Source organism: Eumetopias jubatus, unplaced genomic scaffold (assembly GCF_037043125.1).
Source record: "Eumetopias jubatus isolate StellerSeaLion01/CBP00866 unplaced genomic scaffold, mEumJub1_p1.0 scaffold_9, whole genome shotgun sequence".
Taxonomy (NCBI): Eukaryota; Metazoa; Chordata; class Mammalia; order Carnivora; family Otariidae; genus Eumetopias; species Eumetopias jubatus.
In genome coordinates, this window is record NW_028274815.1 from 140514248 (window position 1) to 140536081 (window position 21834).

General features: G+C 65.0%; 3 protein-coding genes across 3 annotated transcripts; 1 reads left to right on the forward strand and 2 right to left on the reverse strand.

The window, feature by feature from the left end:
- Positions 1 to 88: 88 nt before the first annotated feature.
- Positions 89 to 1686, forward strand: PPDPF (pancreatic progenitor cell differentiation and proliferation factor). Its single transcript, XM_028091154.2, has 5 exons — positions 89 to 257; positions 665 to 745; positions 914 to 991; positions 1088 to 1184; positions 1263 to 1686. Exons 2-5 carry the CDS (start codon positions 691 to 693, stop codon positions 1375 to 1377), a joined length of 345 nt encoding a protein of 114 aa, XP_027946955.1. The 5' UTR covers positions 89 to 257; positions 665 to 690; the 3' UTR covers positions 1378 to 1686.
- On the reverse strand, positions 1477 to 10262 carry PTK6 (protein tyrosine kinase 6). The gene is given in 13 exon segments (XM_028091156.2): positions 1477 to 3402; positions 3664 to 3736; positions 3738 to 3818; positions 5072 to 5088; positions 5091 to 5198; positions 5201 to 5242; positions 6303 to 6387; positions 6389 to 6420; positions 6971 to 7118; positions 7686 to 7832; positions 8135 to 8252; positions 9782 to 9854; positions 9857 to 10262. Coding segments are annotated over 13 exon segments (1239 nt in total). The 5' UTR covers positions 10008 to 10262; the 3' UTR covers positions 1477 to 3238.
- A 2326-nt stretch (positions 10263 to 12588) lies between these two features.
- Positions 12589 to 20222, reverse strand: SRMS (src-related kinase lacking C-terminal regulatory tyrosine and N-terminal myristylation sites). Its single transcript, XM_088026842.1, has 7 exons — positions 19861 to 20222; positions 16003 to 16124; positions 15408 to 15571; positions 14609 to 14792; positions 14342 to 14500; positions 13424 to 13852; positions 12589 to 13196 (listed from the first exon to the last, which is right to left on the reverse strand). Exons 1-7 carry the CDS (start codon positions 20220 to 20222, stop codon positions 13003 to 13005), a joined length of 1614 nt encoding a protein of 537 aa, XP_087882968.1. The 3' UTR covers positions 12589 to 13002.
- Between the last annotated feature and the right edge of the window lie 1612 nt (positions 20223 to 21834).

The following is a 21834-nucleotide window of genomic DNA, read 5'->3' on the forward strand; positions in this document are numbered from 1 at the left end:
CGGGGCCTCGCGGAGGCGGGAGGCGGGGGGCCGGTCTTGCACGAGCTGGGCGGGGCCGGGCTGGGGCCGTGGGGACGGGGCCGGGCCGGGCCGGGGGTGGAATCCAAGCGGGCGCGTCCGCGCGTGCGCACCCCGCGCGCGCTTCGGTCGCGGAGCGGCCTTCGGCGGCCTCTTCTGCAAATGGGCTCCGTGGCCTAGCGTCCCCGTCCCCGCCACGTGTGATCGCGCGCCGAGGCCCACGAGGGGTCGTCGCCGAGGTGAGGACCGGGGCGGCGCGGGAGTCGAGTCGAGGGTCCCCAGGGGGCGGCGAGACGCGGCCGCGTGCGCCGCGGCTGGGGGGACCGACCGACTGGCGGACGGAAGGCCGGACGGCCGGGGGCGCGGGGTGGGGGCGGGCGGGACCGGCGGGTTCCCGGAGCCCCAGGTCCGCGGCCCGGCGCACAAAGCGCCTTTGTTGCGCCCGCGCGGCCGGTTCGGGCCGGTTGGCGCCGCCCGCGACCTGCGAGACCGCCCCAGGCGGCCGGGACTCCGCCCCCGCTCGGGTAAATCTACCCGGCGGCCCTGACCCCGGCGTCTGGATGGGGGCGGGTCAGCCCGAGTGGGGAACGCCCTTCGCGAGCGGCGGCGGGTGACCGGAGGGGCACCCCAACCCCTGCGTGCACAGGTTTCCACCAGCCCGCGAGCGACAGCATGGCAGCCATCCCCTCCAGCGGCTCGCTCGTGGCCACCCACGACTATTACCGGCGTGAGTAAGCCCCTCGCCCTCTGCCCTACAGGTCTTCTCTGGGAGGGGGGAGGGCTGCCAAGGACCCGTGGCTCTGCCTGTGTGCTGCCAGCCCAGCCAGCATTTGGCCCGGTGGACAGGGCAGGGCGCGCGGTGCCCTGCGGAGCTGACCAGGCCTCTCTTCTCCAGGCCGCCTGGGCTCCACTTCCAGTAACAGCTCCTGCGGAAGTGCGGAGTATGCTGGGGAAGCCATCCCTCACCACCCGGGTGAGTGCAGGTCCACTCCCCTTGGGTGCGGGGCACCATCGGGGCATCCCCCCAGGAGCGGGCAGCAGCACCACGACCCCACTTTGTTCCTCTCAGGTCTCCCCAAGGCCGACCCGGGTCACTGGTGGGCAAGCTTCTTCTTCGGGAAGTCCGCTCTCCCGTTCATGGCTACAGTGTTGGAGTCTCCAGAACGGTGAGGACACATTCCTGGGGGCCAGCATGGGACATGGGGGCAGGTGGAAGCCACCTCTGACCACAAGCTCTCCCCCAGCTCGGAATCTCCCCAGGCCTCCCCCGGCACGATCACCTGCGACTTGGCTCTGGAAGCCATGAGGAAGCAGCCTGGTGGCCAGCCTGGCAAAGCCAACACAGGGCCGCCATCCTGAGTGGCCACCGCCAGGCTTCAGGAAGCGCTAGGCTCATCAGAGCCCCTCCCCTCCCGTCCTCTCCCTTCCCCATAGACTAGGCAGGCTGCCGCAAGCAGAAACAATGGGGTTCTTTTATATCAAAACAGCAAAATACCCAAAAGGAAGTTGAGAGGATCCCACTCTCTACTCTCCAAGCCACGTGAAAGCCTTCCTCACACCCTGGAACCGTGTGCCTTGCACCAAGTGGAAAATAAACTCCAAGCAGCCAGTGGCCCCGGTGGTGTATGTGAGCTGCGTGCCCCCGGGCCTGTGGTCAAAGTCACCAAATCCTTCTCAACCTATTTCTTGGCGGGGGCGGGGAGTTGACCTTGCCCCCTGGGCCTTCCTGGGGCCCCTCGCTGGGGAGCCACCTCTCAGGTCTGGCCCAGGTTCACACGGGTGACAACTTTAGTGAGTATGGGGCCTTGGCACCTGAGAAGGGGTGGGGTGCCTTGCTGTTTTGGGGAGCCTGGGAGAGCAGGCAGTTCCGGAGTTGGACAAGAAGTCTCCCGGGCAGCCACTGAGGTTCGAGTCCTCAGACTTGGCCCCTGGCCGCTGGGGTAAGCTGGGCCTCTGCCTGTGGGTTCAGGAGTCACCCCCCGCCCCCGGCCACCCGTTTTGACCACACCAGGTAGGGCAAGGAGGGAACAGGCGAAGGCTGTCCCAGCTGGTGTGGAGCAGCTCTCTGGGCCACGCTCCCTCCAGGTGCCTTCCTAGAATGGTGTTTCCTCTTGTAGCCCGTTGTAGGATACATTCTGGGCACGGGGACCCAAAATTAATTACTAATACTTGAGAGGTAAGGGGTATGGGGGCATTCCAGTGGGGCCTTCTCACCCCAGGTAACCCGGCTTTGGACACACCCAACCAGGGACCTGGGGAGGGTGTGGCTTTGCCACCCTTTACCGGCCTCCTGGGGCAGGCGTGACTGGGGGCTGGTTGTGCCCACGCACTCTTACTGGTCAGCAGGGGTTGGGTCAGGTCCACTGGTCAGGAGGGCAGCTTAGTGAGAGGTGGATGGGGGCTCAGTGTGAGGTTAGGGGAGCCCGGTCTCGGCTCCTGCCCTTCCCCCTGTGGTGTGCTGTAAATAGCTGCACAGGTCCAATCCAAGGCCTCGCCAGCCTGTGGCCCCCAAGGGTTGCGGCCACCATCCTGTGCGCCTCGGTTGTGTCCAGGCAGAAGGCCCTTCCCACCTCCAGATGGACCCAGAGTGGGGGGAGGTGCCCCAGAGGACAGCCTGTGCACTACCCACTGTCCAGATGAGTCCCTCAGGGCTCCTGTGGGCAGCTGCGGGCGGCCGTGGCAGGAAGACGGGATGGTACCTAGCCCCCGGCTGGAGAGGGCAGTGCCCCACCCCCGTCTTCAGAGTCCTGGGAAGTCCACGTTCCCCCCAAGTCAGGAGACAGGCACAGGCCAGGTGGCATAGGGTGAGCCCAGCCAAAGCCCGGGTCCCTCCCGTGTACCACCTGGGGAAGCTGAGCCCTGGTCCTGATTGAGCTGGTGGGCTTTGGGTCAGGACCAGCAGCAGGGATCTCCCTTTAGAAGGGAGGGTAGCCAGGCTCCTGGAGGGTTCCAGAGTTGGAGTTGGCTGTGGCGGGCCCTGACACTTTGCAGGAGCTGGTGTCTTAGAAGGAGCAGGCAGAAGGTTGGGCAGCCCCCGCCCCCAGACTGCAGAGGGCATGCCTCCCCTGCCCCAGGACAGGGCTGGCCCACGGCTGGACAGGCGCTGTCCGGCCCAGTTCTGGGAGCCGTCCGCACCTTCAGTCTGCCCGTCCTGTTGGGAGGTCCAGGACGGCACCCAGACCCATCTTCACAGGACCTGGCCTGGTGGCCTCCATGGCCGCTACAGAGAGGGTGTCGCACTCGGGGGGTTCTCGTACCTGCTGATACTGGAGAGCTTCTGCACGCCTTTGAAGCAGAGCCTGTGTGCGGCGGGTGGGCACTCCAGGGGGTAGGGCATGCGGTAGCCTGAGTTCACCCTCAGGAAGGCCTCGTGGTTAGACATGCCTGTGGTGGGGCGGCCAGAGGAGCTGCAGGGGCTGAAGGCTGGCACCCACCTAGCCTCCCCTCGCCCTTGGGAAGCCACACTGCCATCTACCACTCTCCCAGGAAGCCCTGGGCCGAGCTCCTGCCTGGCTCACCCCTACACACACTCCTGACGCCCCTGGAGGGCTGCCCCTGGGAGGCTGGCTGGTGCAAGTGCCAAGTCCAGGTGACGGCACCCTCCTGCCCAGCCCGCCACTGGGGACGCTGTCAGGGGCCCAGTACCTGGATAGAGCATCTGACCCCTGCTGAAAATCTCATGGAGAAGAATCCCGAAGGACCAGATGTCAGGTTTGATGGGAGTAAAGCCCTCGGAAGAGGGCCTCGGAGGCGGTCCACTTGTAGGGGATGTTGTGGTCGTGGGAAAGGTAGATGTCCTCCTGCAAGCGGACACTTGGGGGCTGGGCCTCAGCGGCTGCCCTCACCCCTCCCACCCCAGCCACGCGGACAGGGGGATGGGGTTCTCATGGGCCAGTGCAGCCGGGCACTGACGACCGCCACTAGAGGGAGGTGCTGCTTTCCCTCCGATTGGCCGGGGGGGGGGGGGGGGGGGGGGGGCGCAGGTGGGCTGAGCTGGCAGGTCAGGGCCAGGGTAAGCGAGGCCTGTTGCCCGGCGGTGTCAAAACCACACAAGTGGGCCAGCGTGAGCATGTGCACGGTGTGACTGCCGCAGAGCAGCCTGTGCAGGCGTGTTCACACCACAGGCTCACAGCTGCCCAGCTCCCCCTGGACACGCTCCGAAGGGCTGGAAGAGTCATGCTTAGCCTGCCTTCCCGCCTGGCCTGCCCCGCAGCTGGTCACCGAGTGGATGAGGAAAATGCCTCTCTAGAAGCATCCAGCTTATGGTGAGGAAGGAACTGCAGCATCAGGACAGCCGCCCGGGGGCGAAGGGCCCTGGACTCGGCCTTCAGTGCCCCACAGCGCCCGAGCGGAGGGCGCCAGCCCCAGAGGGTGAGAACAGCCGGAAGAAGCAGTCAAGCCATTGTGACCGGGGTCCGCTCCAGGAGCAGACCAATGATGTCGTGGCTTTCAGGAACTTGGAAACAGCTCTGTACGTGGGGGCACGTGATAATTGTAAGGAGTCCCCGTTAAGTATCAAAAGTGTGATTGTGGCTGTTTTTATTTGGGGTCTTTGTAGAGATCCTGAAGTGGGCGTGTGGGGACTCAGGTCTAACTGCGTGGAAGGAGGCTGGGGGGCTGGTAGGGGCCGATGGGTGCAGGGGGCTCAGGACACCATTCCGTCCACTCTGTCTCCTGTGGGGGGGGGATGTTTGCCCTGAGCTCACAAAGCACTCCCGGCCTCTGCCCTCACTGCACACCCAAGGCAAGCCGCCATGAATGAGCGAGCACAGGTGCACTCTCCTCCCCCCTCCAGCCCCCACGCAGCCTCCCTTTCCTCCTGCAGCCATTGCAAGTGCTGACGCCCCCCCTCCAGCGTCCGAGCCCTCTGGGAAGCCTCCATTCCCAACCAGGGTGTGGCTCCACAGTCCTGCATCTTGCCTTCCAGCTTCCTGTCCCTGCTCAACCAGCCTCCCCAAGGCTGAGGGCAAGGCTGAGGGTGCGCAAGCCCCCTGGGAACCCCCGCTCCAGGCGCAGAGGATGCCCTGCACCCCCCTCATGCCCCAGGCCCTACCTTGATGAGCCTGGCTAGTCCCCCACTTCGCAGATGTTGTTGGCCCCCACAAGGATGTTCCTCGCAGCCAGGTCCCAGTGGATGTAATTCTGTGACTGCAAGTAGCACATGCCCTCAGCCACCTGTGAGCAAAGTCTACCAGCTCCGAGACGGGCAGGGATGTCTCAGAGTCTGCAGGGCTGGAGAGCGTCAGTCAGAGGGGCTCGAGAGCGGCAGTCAGAGGGGCTCTGCGTCCCGCCGGGCTCGGGGACCGGGCCGGGATGGGGCAGCTGCCTCACGTTGGCCCAGGGGGACCATCACAGCCCTTCTGGGAGGCGGTTATGGGTTTGAGCCAAAGCACAGCTCGCTTGCACCCTTTGCCCCCAATATCCTTTCTGGGAATCTGCACTAAAGCGAGAGGAACGTCTACACAGTCGAAAACCTCAGAGAGATTCAACACCAGGTAAATGGCTGAATGGGCACAGCTCGTGGACGTGGTCTGCTCTGGCGTGCCATCCCGAAGAACCTCTGATGAGGGGACCTGGCCGCAGTGATCAGACTTGTGAAAAAGGCTATGTTCGGTGATCAACGTCGCCACATGAAAATCTGCCAGGGCACATGCGCCCTGGATGTCACATTCCTGCAGCACCCACTCGGCGCCACTTGAGCCCCGTGACTTGGGGCTGTGTCCGTGCGCCGTGGCACCTCGGCTAGCTAGCAGCGATTGTGTTTGGTTTGGGTGTTAAATGAAATAATAGGCGCTGTGACAGGTGATGGGGTCTGTGAGTCCGTGAGACCCATCGTGTGTGTTGAGGGGGTGTGCACGCGGGTGGAAGTGTTCATGCACATCCAGATACCGCAAGAAGAGCCAGCACCTTCCAGAGAGAAGAGTCGAGCCAGACCTGCATGTTCCGGAAGCTGGGGGGTGGGCGGGCCTCGCCTGGCATTGGAATAAAATGGCCTCAGTTAACTGCATGTAGGAATTACAGCCTTTCTCGCCTTGTTTGTACTTCTCTGTGTTTTCTCCAGTTCCTACAATGAGCAGATGGTGCATTTACCACAAGATATTTTAAATCCTTTCTCAAGCAGGGCCCGGCCGACAAAGACGTCAAAGCTCCCTGGTGGCCTGTGCCTGGTAGGGGGGCGACGTGGGTTTTCTTTTTCTTTGTGCAAGTTTCCCACGCCCTCAGCAAGCACGGGTCAGTTGGATCCCCGGGCAAGGAACCCCGAGTGCGGCCCGTGGCCGGCTCACCCCATAGCAGGTCCCGCAGGCTCCCCCTGGGCACAAGTTCTGTGACGATGTACACCAGGTGCGGCTTCTTCATGGCCTGGATCTCCCGACTGGAACGTGTGCTGGTGCAGGAGGTCATCTGCGGGGGCAGGCGGCCTCGGTGGGTGCAGCCCCAGCCCTGGCTGCCCCCACCCACCTGCACGCAGCAGCTGCTTAGGCTGTGTGGGCGCCCCCCCCCATGGGATGCCACGGTACCAGGGCCACGGGCCACGGGAAGGGGACACTGTGCCCACCACCTGCTCTTGCCGCACACCAAGCACCACGATTGCCAACGCCTGCTCACACCCAAGCGAAGCAGAACATTCCCCAAGTGTGTTCCCGTGAGCCCCCGATTCCTGGAGTGGGGGGTCCAAACCCCTAGTGGGTTTAAAGGAAATTTTAGATGAATCTTTAAAAATTTCTAGTGATCTATGTATTTTAATGGCTTTCCATTTACATTGAAAATTTAAAATTCCCTTTTTAAATAAATGCATTTAGCTGAAAACAGACATTGAAAGGAAAATGCCCTCTGGATGCTGTTGCAGACGCCGCACGCGGTGCATACTGGGCCAGCATGTAGCAAATGGGACTCCCACCCCGCAAGCGAGGCCAGGAGTCCCTGTTGGGTCCCTGGCCTGGGGCCCACTCACCTTGAGCAATCACCTTAATAGCCACTCAGACGCGGTCTTTCCAGAGGCCTTCGAAGACCTCCCCAAAGTACCCGGACCCCAGCTTCCTGCAGAGCGTGAACTCCCGCGGTCTCTCCCAGTCTTCACAGTGGGGCAGGGGCTTGGGCTCCTGTTGGGAGGGACAGGCAGGGGCACAGGGCAGGGGTGCTGTCCCCTCTGACCCCAGGGCGGGGAGCCCCTACTCTATCCTCAAATGTAGAGCAATGTTTTTCTTGGTGAGGTCCCAGGGTCCAGCACACGGCCGGGCTTTCCCAGGAGCTGCCCCCCACCACGGCTGTCCTCTGCAGTATCCTGCAAACACCCTCACTGCCTGCTGCAGGATTTTGGCTACGTGAGGTTCAGTGACGTTGGGATGCTGTGATGTTGGCTGAGTGCCACTCGGACAAAACTTTGGGCCCAAGGGACGCAGGATATGGCAGGAGCATAGCTGACCTCTCCCTGGCCCAGGGGCGAGAGCGACCTGGCAAAGGAAGGCACATCCCACCCCACCTGCCTGCTCCCATGCCCAGGTCTGTAGGACCATGGCGTCCGGGACAGCGAGAGTCCCTGGGGCCAGGTGTCCCCGAGCCCCCTCCAGCCAGCAAGCGTGTCAGCACCCACACCCACCCTGTGGAGGAGAGGGGGGCCACAGGTGGGCGGAGGATGAGCAGGGGCAGCAGGGTGCAGGCGGCCTTACCTTCCAGCAGGGCACGGTCAGCCGCAGGTCGTGGGGCAGGCTCTGGGCTTTGTGGTGCTCCAGGAGCTCAGCCAGGCCGGGGAAGGATGCAGCCTCGCTGAGGTGCAGCCGGCCATCGCGCCGCCAGATCCTGTGATGCCTCACGGCCTGCCCGTCCCACACTTCAGGAGTGGGGGGAGAGCCCAGTGGACGTGGGCATGCAGTCCCAGCCCCTCCCCTCAGAGGGGCCCTCGCGGGCCAGGCATCCCGCCCCGTGGCCCGTCTCCCGGCGAAGAAAACCCAGACCCGGCGGGACCCCAGGGACAAGCCACCCACTGGAGGGGAGGCTGGGCCGGGTTGTGGCAGATGGACGGAGGGGGACGGGCCAGGAGAACAGGCCAGGGGCAAGGAGCCCTGAGGCCAAGTGCAGGTGGGGCCACAGACGGGGGAGAAGGTGTGGGAGGCCGTACCTGCGAGGACGCAGTGCCCGGCTTCTCACTGACCCTGACCAGGAAGGCCCCTGGCTCGACGCCCTCGGCCTGCAGCCGATGCAGAGCTTCCGAGCGCGAGGTGCGCCCAAAGAACCACCTGACAGGCGGGGGCGGTCCTGAGCCTGTGCCGACCTTCAACCCATGCCCTCTGACCCCACGTCCTCCCACCTGCCCACCCTGAATCCCAGCCCCCCTCGCCTGACCCACAGCTGCTCTCCGAAACTGTCCCTGGCCGGAGACCACTTCGCTGCCCATCAGAGACCCCAAATGTCCCAAATAGCCAGTCTGGACACCAGGAAAAGCCTTAGTGACCCAGAAGGGGTACAGGCACCTGCCACCACCCTGCCCAGAGCGTCCCCTGTCTGTAGAGTCAGAGCCGCTCCTGTCCCAGAGACACACCACCTGTCCCAGGAGTGGGGCCACGTTGTTCTGCGACCCGGGCCACAGATGCTCTGCTCTGGGACCATGGGACCTGCGGTTCGGCAGGCTCTGCACGTGCACGCTCACACACAGACCCACACGCACACATGCTCACGCACACCAGACCAGGGCACCGACAAGCCCGGACTGCAGGGTGGGGCTGCCAAATCCCCAGGTGACTTCTGCTGCCGCTGCCCTGCCCTTAGTCCCTATACCTTCAGGCATCACTGGAACAGAAGCCCCCCCCACACAGAGCCCCATGAGGGTGGCCCCACCCTGACCAATTTAGCACATCTTGAATCTCATTTGCTCACCACTCCAAGCACCCTGCCTCCTTCCTGCTTTTCCAAGTGCACTAGGTTCTCAGGACCTTAAGGCCTTTGCACCCGCTGTGCCCAGCTCTGCACTTCCCTGTCCTCGGACTGTGCTGTCTCATATGAATGTACTGCGTGTCTCCCTGCACGCGTTCACTGTGCTACTCCTCCAGCGTTCAGGATCGCCGGACCATAGGCGGGCAGTGGAGTCTCTCCCTGCGGGACCCTCCCGGCCCAGAGCTCAGAGGAGTGAGCTCAGGTGGCTGTGCACACGCCCACGCCAGGCGGCCCCTTGTGGTCCAGGCTTCCTGGGCAGCCCCTTGGGACCAACCACCACCTCCAGGTTCTTCCTTACCAGTGACGGGGCAGCCTGCAGCCCACGCCCAGACAGGCATGTCGCAATGACCTTCCTGCTCCCTCTAACTAGGTCATGCATCTGGTTTCGGCTGTTTGGAAGGTGAGTGAAGCTTTGCTCCCCAAAAGGCCCAGTCCCTGCCTTGGACTCCTACGCAGACCCCGTCCCTGTTGGCTGGCCACCCAGAAGCCCATTGTGGACCCTTCTGTCCTCTCTGGGTCCTGGCACCACAAAGTGACCATGGGGGAGTCCACGGGAGGATCCACGTACCCACAGATGTCCCACCGCGAAAGCCTAGTCAGGTCTCCCGGGACCAGGATGGTGGGGTTCCGCCCCAACTAGGGGGCACCGAGAGGCGGAGTGACATGCCCCTACCCTCACTGGCCTCCAGGAGGCTGGCCCAGCACCCCGCCCCTTCCCAGAGCCCAGCCACAGAACTGTCCCGAGGACTGCCCTGCCCTGAGCTCTTGAGGGGCCTCAGGGAGCAGGGAATGGGGGCACCTTGGGGTGACCCATGAGGGCCATCGGGACACTCACGGCTCAGACTCTACCGTCTCCTTCTCGGCCAGGTGGCTGTGGGGCACATAGCCCTCGACCAGGGCCCTGCCACATCCAGCAACGTGGCCCACCACCCCTCCTCCTCCTTCCCGGCCACGTGGAACAGATCCCCTGCCCAGCAGCTCAGCTCCTCAACCGTCCAGGCCTCGAAGTCCCGGATGCCCACGTACTGGGGGCCCGGGTGAGCCTGGCCCCGGGATACCATGGCAAGTGCAGCGGCAGGCCTGGCCTCCTGGCCTCACCACCTGTCACTAGGCTGCAGCACCACCCGTGGCTGGGAGCAGTGGGTGGGTGGGGCCAACCCTGACAGGCCATCTCCACCCCCCCCCCCCAGGAGCCGGCCCGCTTCCCCGGGATGAGGCGGCCCGGCCAGCCACACATGCGCCCACCAGGGTGGCCTCTCCCTGAGCTGCCCAAACACCCGGGGCTCCACCCTGACGGCTCAGCAGCTCCACCTGCCCTCTTACCCACTGAGGCCAGGTCCGCCGGGGTACCGCTCTTGCCCGCCTGCTCCGGGACGTGTGCCCACCACGTGGACAAGGGGAAGACCGAGTAGCTGGTTAGACATGGGGCCTTCCTGGGCCCAGTTTAGCGGGGGGGGCTCAGGTGTGAGTGGGACCCGGGTGGGAGGGGGAGGGGAGGAACGGAGGCCTGTGGGTAGGTCACCCCTGCCCACCCCGCCGGGGCCTCGGGGACGGAGCCGGGCCAGGGGCACAGTGAGCTCTCACAGAGTTGCTGCTGGAGGCCCAGGCGGCCGCTGCCCTCCCCTCCCTACCCTGGAGGCTCTCAGCCACGCTCCCCACCACCAACCGCTGAGGGGAGCCGCGGTGGCTGCAGCCGTCATAGACGCTGGCCTCCAAGGGACAGGAAGAGGTGGGCAGGTGCTAGGAAGAGGGAGCCCACATGGAGGCCGTGGGGTGGAGGCAGAGAAAGAAGAGCCCTGAGGGGAGGGGAGGACCAGGGCGTGACGAGGGCTCGGGGTGAGTGCCATCCGCCCTCAGCCACCACGTCTGAGAGGGTGTGGGGACTCTGCCCCGTGACGGGAGCTCCAGGAGGACGACGACGGTGGGGGTGCGGGGGATCGTGTACGACTCACCCCATTTTGAGATCAAGAGGCACGTGTGTTACTCAGTAAGTTCACAATCATTCTGGCAGCCCCGTTCAGTGCTGACCAGGGTGGGGAAGGGGCCAGGGAGCTGAGCCGAGGGCAGGGCTAGGTCGGGGGGCCCGGGGCTCCAAGGCACCCCTGCTGCGTGTCCAGCCCTCATTGTGGGGCAGCATGCTCCTGGCGCCCCCGCCCTCGGGCCCAGCCATGAGCTCACGCCCAGGGGCCTTGGTGTGTCTCTCGTGCAGACATCCGGGGTTCTGCCCGGCAACACCAGGAAGCAGAACAGCACTGAGACGGAAAATCCCCCGCCCTCCTGGAGGCTCCGGAGCAGCAAACCTGTTCGGCTTGTGGCTGATGAGACACGCTAGGAATGCACCGGTGACCCCCACGCGCACCCGTCTCTGGTCCCAAGCCCAGCACACTCCCCTCAGCGCCGGCTGCCCAGCCCCGCACCACACTCACCTGCTGCTGTGTCAGAAAGTGTCCAGGTCCGTCTCTCACCAGGAGGCCCCTCAGCCCTCCCAGGGCAGGACAGAGGCATCCAGGCTGCAGGCCAAGCCCTCCCGCTCCCACCAGCCCCCAACCCTGGCACCCAAGGCTCCCAGGGGCTCCTGCCCTCTCCCAGCTCAGCCCTGCCCCACACCCAGGCTGATCTGGGTGGCTCACGCCTACCTCCTCCCTCTGTGCTGCCCTCGCCTGCAGTGACCTCAGCACCCTCTCCTCCAGGAAGCCCCCCACCACTCCAGCCCTGCACAGCCTCTATGCCGAGTGTGGGCTCCCGGGTACCCCCTGCACCAGCCCGTGGGCAGGGCCTGTGGTCCATGGGGAGGAGCTAATGGGCCTCAGCAGGGGCGGAGCTGACCCTAGACTGTGCATAGTGGACTGTTGCCACCAGGGGACAAGGAACAGAGGGCAGCTTTGCATGCCTCTGCCCTTCCATCCCACAAGCCTTCTGGAGGGTGGGGGATGAGGACCCTGAACACAGACCACACCCGCCTGGTCCCTTGGCCCTCTGGTCCATCTCGTGGCGACTGGAGAACCAGCTTGTCCCACCCGGCTCCTCATTCAGTGATGCCAACAGCGGCTTGAAATCAGCCCTGGAGGGAGCAGGCTGCTTCCTTCTCCCCAGGGAGCTGGTTGTGATCCAGTTGCCCGAACACCGTGGCATCCAGCCCCACCCCTGCCTGACCCTGCACAGCTGGGCCAGCACCCAGGACCCTGAACCACTGAGACAGACTCTGCCTCCCTGACAATGGCCCCCGCCCCAGAGGAGGACCCCGAGAGTCTCCCACCCCCAGGAACGGCCACGCAGCCTGACCTGCCCATGGCCCCACCCAGCCCTTCCGTCCCTCACTTCAGTCGCTGCCCCAGGGACACGGAGTGGGCTGTTCACCCCTGCAGCCTGCAGAGGTCATGCTTCCTGTAGGAACAGGGTCCCCTGGGGCGGGGGTCCGGGCCACAGGGGCCAGCTCTGCTTCAGTGAGCCAGCTGATGGGCCACTCCATCAGCTCCAGCTCCGGATCTGGGTCTGGGGGCCAAGGCCCATGTGCGACGCATGTCTGTGCATGTGTCTGAACCAGTCACCGCGTATTTATTCAGCATACGGGTCTGTACACAGGCAGCCGGTGTGCCCAGCCCATGCTGCATCGGCCCCGTGCCCGGGGTCTGCCTTCCCAGCATTGGCCACGGGGGACTTTGCAGAAAACTAGGGAGCCCTGTCTCTGCCTCTGGGACCTGGGAGGAGTCGGGGCTGCCCAGGGCCGCAGGTGCGGGCAGGGGGCCGTGGACCAGGCTCAGGGCTTCTCTGTCCAGCAAATCCCTGAGGCCAAAACCCATACAGGTCCCACCCTGACTGCTATGCCGAGATCTTCCCTGGCCAGGGACATCAGCACCTCCTGAGTGGGCGTCTGTGTGTGTCTGTCTTCCGCACACACGTGTGTGCTGGTCAGCACGTGTGTCAGGGTGCGAGGCCCACAACCAGAGGCTGTTCCAGGCCACCGGCGCCCCTCCATGGGTCGACAGCCAGCATCATCCTGGGGGGACACGCCAGGCAAGGAAGAGTAGCCCCAGCCCCTGTGTCGAACGCCCCAGGTCACGTGTGGGCAGGGGTGAGGCGCCTATGGGCCGCACTCAGCTTCTTCTGCAGCGTCGCGAAGGCCGGCCGCTCCTCGGGGCTGCCCTTCCAGCACTCCAACATGAGCGTGTAGACCTCCGCCGGGCAGGAGGCTGGGCATGGCAGCCGGTACCCTCGCGTGACCTGCTGCAGGGTCTCGTGGTTGCTCAGTCCTGCAGAGGGGCAATGAGAGGGGCTGGGCAGGGCTGCCTCGCTTCTGCGTGGGGGTCACGGTAGACACCTCCCCCCAGCTCCTGGCCAGACCCTGCCCAGCAGGAGTCCTGGAGGCGTGGCACCCCTTCTAGGGTCGGGGACCCCCAGGCAGGGTGTGCCTCCTCCCTCAGACCACACAGGCCTGGTGGAGGCCTTGCCTCCTCCCTCAGGCTCCCTTGCAGCCCACCTTCATAGGGACACTGGCCATAGGTGAAGACCTCATAGAGCAGAACTCCGAAGGACCAGACGTCCGACTTCTGAGAGTAGATGCGGTAGTTGGCTGCCTCGGGCGCCGTCCACTTGACAGGGATCTTGGAGCCACTGCTTGGGGAGTAGATGTCATCCTGGGTGAGGGGAGACCAGTGGTGAGTGGACAAAGTGGCATCCTCCCCTCCCAGCCACGGCGGGGTCAGGGGTCCCAGCCCCGAACTGACCTTGAGCAGCCGGGCCAGGCCAAAGTCAGCCACCTTGCATGCCAGGTCATCGCCCACGAGCACATTCCTGGCCGCGAGGTCGCGGTGCACGATGCGCCGGTCCTCCAGGTAGCTCATGCCCTCAGCCACCTGGCAGGCAAAGCTCAGCAGGAGAGGCAGGCCCAGGGCCCGCCCCTCGGGGCCTGTGGGGCAAGGCGGACACTCAGGGGGGCGGGGTCTACACCGTCACTTCCCTCCATGCCTCAGTGTCCCTGCCCCAAAGACAGGGTGGCCCAGGCTGCAGGGGGCACCGTGCTGTGCAGTGACCACTCAGGGAGGCTGCTCCTGGGCAACCCGGCCTAAGCCCCCAGGAGAGACCAGAGCCAGGGGAGGTGCACAGGGCTGGGTGCACAGGGGCTGGCGACACGGATGCGCCCAACCCCACTGCACTCGGCTCAGCCTGGAACCGTGAGGCTCTGACTGCCCCCCGCCACAAGGCACAGGACTGGTCCAGGCCCGGGGCCCGAACCCACTGTTGGCCAGAGCCCACAGCAACCCTCTGGGCCTCAGACGGTCAAGCCTGGTGCAACATCAAAGGCCCGTGCCGAGAAGTGGGCCAGGAGGTCACGGCTGTGCATGGAAGCCTGGGTCACCCGGACAGCTACCAGCTGGTGGGGGGGGCAGCCACTCACTCCCCAGGAAGGCCTGCAGGTTGCCCTTGCGCATGAGCTCTGTGACGATGTACACGGGCTGGCCCTCGGAGCACACAGCGTGCAGCCGGATGAGACGCTCATGCTTCAGGCTCTTGAGTGTCTGGATCTCCTTGCTGAGGTCTGCGAGCTTCATGTAGGCTGCAGGAGAGGGCACGGCTCCAGGACCTGCCCACACCACCCTGGCGCTGCCCCAGGGCTCCAGGGGTCAGAGGGCAGGGCGGGCAGGGGCCAGCAGGCCTCACCCACCTGACTTAATGATCTTGACTGCCACTGGTGTGGAGCCAAGCCACAGGCCTTCCCACACCTCCCCGAAGTAGCCTTCACCCAGTTTCCTCCGCAGGGCAAACTCGGAGCGAGGCCGCTCCCACTCGTCCTGCTGGGGGAGCTTCTGAGGGGGCGGGGGGCACTCCGTACCTCTGCTTGCTGCTTTCTGGAAGGGGGGGGCAGTGTCTCCGGGAGCACCAGGCCTGCAGCCCCTCGGCAGGGCCGAGGCCAGGGGAGCTGGGTGCAGACCTCCAGAAGCCTGGCCCCACTCGCTTCTGGGCCTAAGAGGCACCTTTGCTGGAGGTGGACACCCACCCACAAATAGTCATCACGGCTCCAGCCAGGCTGTCATTAGCAACCGGAGGAACTGGATTGCTGCCTCTGGCAGGACCGCTTGTGCCCACGGCCCAGGCGAGCGTCCCCTCCTCCAGCTTCTGCCTGCAGCAGGTGCGACCCCTCCCCAGACGCCTCCCCAAGCTTGCGCCCAGCCCTCATGGCCCCTCTGCAGAGCTGGGTCTGGGACTGGGGGGACCTTACAGGTCTCACCGCACCCCCAGCCCCAGAAGTCCCCAGAGAAAGAGATGCCCCGCCCGTGAGAGCAAACCCAACCCCAGGCAGGGCCATGGCCAGAGTGTGGAGGTGTAGCCGGGGCCCCCAGGGCCCCCAGGCCTTTCCGGACCCCCCAGCCATGCTGGGAGCCCGGCCTGGGCTGCTGCCTTGCTCACAGCCCTGGACATGTGCTGGGCAGCTGGGCGGGAGGCACGGCCGGGGACTGGCCCACCTGGGGCACACAGGGCTGCAGCAGTGGGTTCCGGATCAGCTTCCAGTTGGCCTTGTAGTAGGCAAGGAGCTCCTCCAGGCTGGGGAAGAGCCGGCCCTTCTGCAGGTAGAGACCGTCGGCTGCCGTGGAGATGCGGTAGTGGCGAACTCTGGCCTGCACCCGGACTGGGGGTGGGCACGGGTGAGAGCCGTGTCTTGCTGCAGCCTGCCCCAGACCCTCCCAGCACCCGGGCCAGGGAAGCAGAGAAGCTCTACAACCTTCCCTGGGTCTCAGGGGAAAGGAGGGGGTGTGGGCAGCTACAAGCCAGAGGGGCAGTGAGAGGGCCCAGGGCGGGCACTCGGTGGACCCCTGGCACGTGGGTGAGTCCGAGAGTGAGTGGACCAAGGAAGGGAGGGTGAGTGAGGGGCGAGCCGTGGCGGGTGATGGGCAGGCGAGGGAACGAGCGGTGGGGGGCGGGTAGTGAGCCTGCAGGTGGACGGACCAGCAGGCGAGCAGACGAGTGAGGTGACCAGGCCTGACGTGGGGCCAGCAAAGCCTGGGGAGCCCCCACCCCAAGGCCAGTGCGGGGACAGAGGCGCGAGCGGCCGTCCGGTACCGGATAGCGAGTAGTCCCCGTGGCTGCTCTCACTGGGCCGAATGAGGAAGGCGCCCGGTGCATTGGCTGGGGACAGGAGCAGCTGCTGGGCCCCGGCGCGGCTGATGCCGCTGAAGTACCAGCTGCCAAGGGCGGGCGCGGCGGTCACCACCAGGCCCAGGCCCGAGGGACCCCTGCTCCCATGCTGCTCAGAGGCCCTGACGCCCATGCCGTTCAGGCAACAGGCCCGAGCCAGACTCCCACCGTCTCTCAGGGACAAGGGGCCCCCAGAGCCCAGGGCAGGGGTCCCGGCCCCGGGTCTGCACCTGCCCCGAGCCCTCAGTGCCCCCGCCTCTGGATCATCAGGGAGGGGACAGGAGGACGATTTGGGCCGACATGAGCGCACACTGCCACTAGCAGTGACCTGAGTCAGGTGAGACTGTCCACACACCCCAGCCAGAGAGTCCCCATTAGCCCTGCTCACAGAACCACCCAGCCCCGGCCAGGGGTTAACCTGCCAAACTCAAGACTGCTGAGCCCCTACTTGGGGGGGGCGGTCTACAAGGAGCCAGGGGGCCCTGATGAGCAGCCCCCAGGCTGCAGCTGTGCGTGGAGGACCACCAGCTCCACCTGGCCAGGCATGGCCCACTTGCCCCGAGAAGTGGACAGGTGAGGCCAACAGAAGCTTGGCCAGGAAGGCCCTGGAGGATGTAGCTGAGCCAGGCTAGGTAGGGGGTCTGGGAAGGCTGGAGCAGGCTCAAAGCATCACATGTCTGCCTCTGGGGGCCCTGCCTAGTGCAGGCCAGCCTGAGCCCCTGGCCCTCTACACATACAGAGATGCTCCCTCTCTGAGCATTCAGACAGCAGGGGCTCCCAGGTGCCCACTCCTCAGTCTGAGTAGAATGCCCAGATTCCAGGAGCCCACACACCTGAGCATGGAGCAGGGCAGGACCCCCACCTGACACCCCATCTGGGCTGCAGTCCACCTGAGTCACACCACATGCACCTCCCTGGCTCCACATTTTTGGAAGGAAAGCGGAAAAGCCCCTGGTCCCACCCCATCGCCTGTGTCTGCTTCCCAAGGCCCAGGGAGGGGAACCCCACACCTGAGTCAGCTTCCTACCCTGGAGCCTCCTGCTTCCTGGAGATTCTGGGGACCCAGGGGCAGGAGGCCTGCTGCCTAAGGGAGAGCCTCAGTCACTCGGGGGATAGCCCTGTGAGCATGGCCCTCGTCCACTCTAATGAGGGGAAACATGGGGTCCTGGGGGCCGGGGGTTTTGCTCTGACCCCTACCTGGGGGTGCAGGACCAGCAGTTATCCTAGAGGACCCAAAGTATGACTCAAAGTGAGTTGACACAAGGAGGGAGTGCCCTGAAAAGGGGGCACTGGGTGGATGGGCGGTGCCTGGGCAGGTGGGTGCTGCTGGAGCCTGGGGTGAGGCCAGGGCCTGGCAGGAGGGAGACAGAGACAGGCCTGCGCCTGGCACAGAGGCCCACGCACCCCACGGAGAGCTACAGGAAGGGAGCTAGCACCAACGTGGCCAGAGCCAACCCTGGGGCTGGGCTGAGGGGCGGCCAAGAGGAAAGGGCTGGAGACAGGAAGCCTGGGGCGACGGCAGACAGAGACAGACGCCCCAGCAGCACCAGGAGGTAGGATCAGCACGCAGGGCAGAGAAGGGTCAAGGACACGGGGACATGGGTCCCCAAGACCAGACGTGGCTGGGCAGCAGGCTTCGGGAAAGCTGAGGAACTCAGTTCTCGACACACTGATTCAGGAGCAGGAGGTACAACCCCACGGGGCTGCCAGGCTCCATCTGCCGAGGGCCTCCTGCCGCCGGGCGCTGCCTTCTGACGCCCACCAGCTGGGAGAGCCCCCTCCCAGGACAGCAGGGCTGTGGGTGAGCGGAGAAGCTCAAGTGTCCTCCTCCCAGCCCTCCGCCGGAGCCGAGGGCCGAGGGCCGAGGATGTTCTGGGGAGCCTCGCCCTGGGGTGGGGCAGTGGCTGAGATAAGATGAGAGGAGCCTCACTGTCAAGGTTGAGGGTCCTCCCCCTGCCCAGCCAGTTTGGCCCTGGGGACAGACGGCCAGGTGTCTGGGACTAATGACACTGTGCGTGCGGCCAGGCCTTTCATCCTGGGCCCAGGCAAACAGTCATTACAGCCTCCTCCCAGCACCACCGCCTCTGACCCTCCCAGCCCTGCCGCTGCCGCCTCAAAGAGTGGCTCATGGGATCTGTCTTCCACTCGCAGAGTGACTGTGGGCCCCCTCCCTATCGGAATGGCTGCCTGGTCCTTCCCACGGCTCCCAGCGGGCTGGGCCTGGGGCGGGGGCTGGAGTTCCCCCAGAAGGGGCCTTCCTGGGACTCGGGCTTTCCCAAGCCACGTGCAAATCCGCCAGGAGGCTGTGGGAGTGCCGAGGGGCTCCCAGGAAACGGGATGGCCTAGTGGAGTTGAGACCCACTGGTGGTCTGCAGAGGACACGTCGGGGGCTCGGGCCCAACCCAGCTGGGCACAAGACAAGAAGCCATTGTCGGGGGGAGGTCTGGGCAGCTGAGCTGTTCACCAACCACGTTATGGTCTTTTCTCACCCAGACTTCACCTCATGCGTGCTGGGGCAGGGGGCGGGGGTTGACATCGCTGTACCACATCTGTCTAGACACCAGGAATTGCAAAGGCCATCACATCCAGACTGATCCAATGCATCCAGGGGAAAGACGGGGGTGGCGGGGGGGGGGGGGGCACAACCAGAATTTGGATCCAATGCTTGAGGCCCCTGCATGATGTCCACCACCATAGACAGAGCCCAGGTGGAGCCAGCACATAGCTATGCTAGGAGGCCACCCTGTCCCACAGACCCTAAGCCTGGGCTGAGAGGTCAGCTCCTCTCCAGGCCCTGTGGGAGAGCCTCCGCTCTCTGCTCCCTCCGTGACTGCAGACTGACGAGCCAACAGCCAGGTGTCCATGCCAGCCCGTCCCTGCCGGTGGACTGTCCCGGCCCTAGGGGCCTTGGGCATGCTGGGGAGAATGGGTGAGCTTCCCCCACCTGCGCCCCCTCTCAAAACAAGCTTCTTTGGGAGCAATTCCAGGGCCATTTGTGTCCCATACCTGGCCAGTGCAGCAGGGAGAGTTCTGGGTGAAGGTGGACCGGTGAGGGAGCAGGTGAATGCACTTCTCGGACTCAGCATATCAGCCCCTCTACCCTCTGGTCACCCCCTCATCCCTCACAGCATCTGGATGGCCTCTCTGCTCACTTATGTCCTCCTCGGGAGCCCCAGGAGGACAGGGGCCATGTCTGTCTCAGTTGGAACTGCACCCAGGACCCTCGCCCCTGCCCTCCAAGCAGTGACCATTCAGCCAACGTGGAATGAGAGACCCCCAGAGTGCGCTCAATGCCAGAGTTGAATCCCTGTGTGAGAGGGATTCAGGAGGGCCTGGCTTGCTGGGCCATGTCCCAAAGTGGCTGCCATGTTGGGTACCTGGCCAGGGGCATGCATACATGCTGTCCAGCTTCCTCACCCCTGGCCCTGACCACTCCTGCTGGAGTCATTGTTCTTAGCCGCACGGGGACACAGTCACTGGCGTCTGTCCCCCACCCCTGTGTGCTTGTTCACAGGCCGGGAAGGGTCCTGGCCATAGAAGGGAGGGAAGGGTCCTGGCCATAGAAGGGAGGGAAGGGTCAGGCCGGGAAGGGTCCTGGCCATAGAAGGGAGGGAAGGGTCCTGGCCATAGAAGGGAGGGAAGGGCCAGGCCGGGAAGGGTCCTGGCCATAGAAGGGAGGGAGGAATGGAGGGAAGGAAGGAAAGCAAGATGGCTCCTGGACATGCCATCCTGGGACTCAATCCTGCCCTTTTTCCTGACTGCCTGGGGCAAGGTGGTACTCACGGGTGGTCTGAGAGCGTCTCCGGGGTGGCCTTGGCCAGGTGGGTGATGGGTACCAGCCCAGTACTGGGTGGGCCGGAGAGCCTGCGGGCAAAGATGTAGTCACCCTCCTCCTTGAGGGCGTAGAGCCTGTCCCCGCGGCTGACGCTCAGCTCGGCTGAGCACCGCGCCCTGAAGTCGTAGAGTGCCTGGAAGAGCTGCATGGGCACAGGGGGGCTGCAGGGCTCTGTGGCGGGGGGCTCTGGCTCAGCGCTGGCCGCAGGGTCGGGGAACCCCGGGACGCCGTCGTCCGGCGCGGCCACCGGCCAGATCTTGTCCCAGAAGAAGGACAGGAAGGTCAGCCGCTTCCTGAGGAAGGGCTCCATGCTCCCGGTCGTCAGGGCGCCGGACCCAGGGTCCCGCAGGGGAGGGGCCGCGGCGGAGGTGCCGCAGCGGCAGGACTGAGGACTCCGACCAACAGAAACTGGACGGGCCGGTGGGACGGCGAGGGTCTGAGCCTTACTGCTGGCGTCCCTGGTGGCGCAGAGTGTGGGGCTCAGGTCGCTCCAGAGAAGCCTCCAGCAAGGCGCGCACAACTGCCCCCGCCCCCTCCCGCCTCCCGGGCTGGGGTTCAGACCAGGGTGGGGCTCAAGGTGGCCCTCCAGTCCCACCCCCCCACCCCCCACCCCCGCCACACGACGGTGGCTCCTGTGTGGGACCTCTAGAGCGTCGCCCCAACGGCTCAGAGCCGCTCTTTGGGGGCTGGGCCAGGTGCGGCCCCAGGACGCGCCTCCGGGGCGGGGCCTCGGGCTTCGGGGGCGGGGCCTCGGGGCGGGGCTGTGGGGCCGCAAGTGGGACGCGGTGGGGCAAGCGATCAGCGCAGGTGAACCGCGCGCCCGCCCTTGACCTGAGCTTTGCCCTCAGAGAAATGGGGTTCCATTAATGGAACAGAAGAGAGCTGGATTTGTGTAGGAAACCTGTTCTCGGGGTGCCTGGGGGGCTCAGTCGGTGAAGCGTCTGCCTTCCGCTCAGGTCTTGATCCTGGAGTCTTTGGAAGGAGCCCCGCGGCAGGCTCCCTGCGAGCCTGCTTCTCCCTCTCCCTCTGCCTGCCGCTCCCTCCCCTTGCTTGTGCTCTCTCTCTCTGTCAAATAAATAAAATCTTAAAAGAGAACTGCCTGTTCTTTAAATGTTGGCCAAATCCCTCAACATAAAAATCCTATGCAGGACAGGGCCTTACATGCCCACCACGAGGCTCTGCAGCAAAGGCTCGGAGCTGGACTGGGGGCAGCCTGGGACTCTGGACAAGTGAGGTAAGCTCCCTCCACTCTGGGTGTTACACGGTAACGTGGGACATTGGGGTGCTCGGTGAGCCCTGGAAGGGCTCTATAGGTGCTGCCCTGGTGACAGGCCAATGCTTCTGGGCCACTGCAGGCCAGGAGATCTCCCACAGCCACCACGGGGGTGGGGGAGGCTCTGACACCGGACCCCCACCTCAGGGATGGGAATGGGGGTGCCGTGGCACAGAAGGGTGGCAGGTGAGCCTGAGAGGGCCTGCGCCACCCCTCTTCCTCAGCTCCCTGGACCGGGCCAGGACCCCTGCGCACTGAGGCATGCTCTGCCCACTGCCAGGTCAGCCTCTGTTTCTGGGCAGGATGGAGAGAGCAAACTCTGGGGGCCCTGAGGCAGGGTCTGTGGTGGGTGGGGTCCCAGCCCCAGGCAGCCTGCATGCTCCTCCCCTTGCTGGCCTCCCCCCAGCTCAGCCCCTTTAGCACCCGGTGGTCATGATTGAGCCCATACCCTTTTTGTGAGACCCTCCTTCCAAACTCCACACTGATCAACGCCTGGATGTGCGTGTTCTGGGTTTGCACACGGCCAACAAACAGGTGCGATGATTGTTTGACCAAGGAGAAGCCCGGCACCCCCTACCTGCCCCCAGAGCTGCAGCAGACCACTTCTCTCTGAAACACACCCTGGGGGCTTCCTGGGGCACAGCTCGTT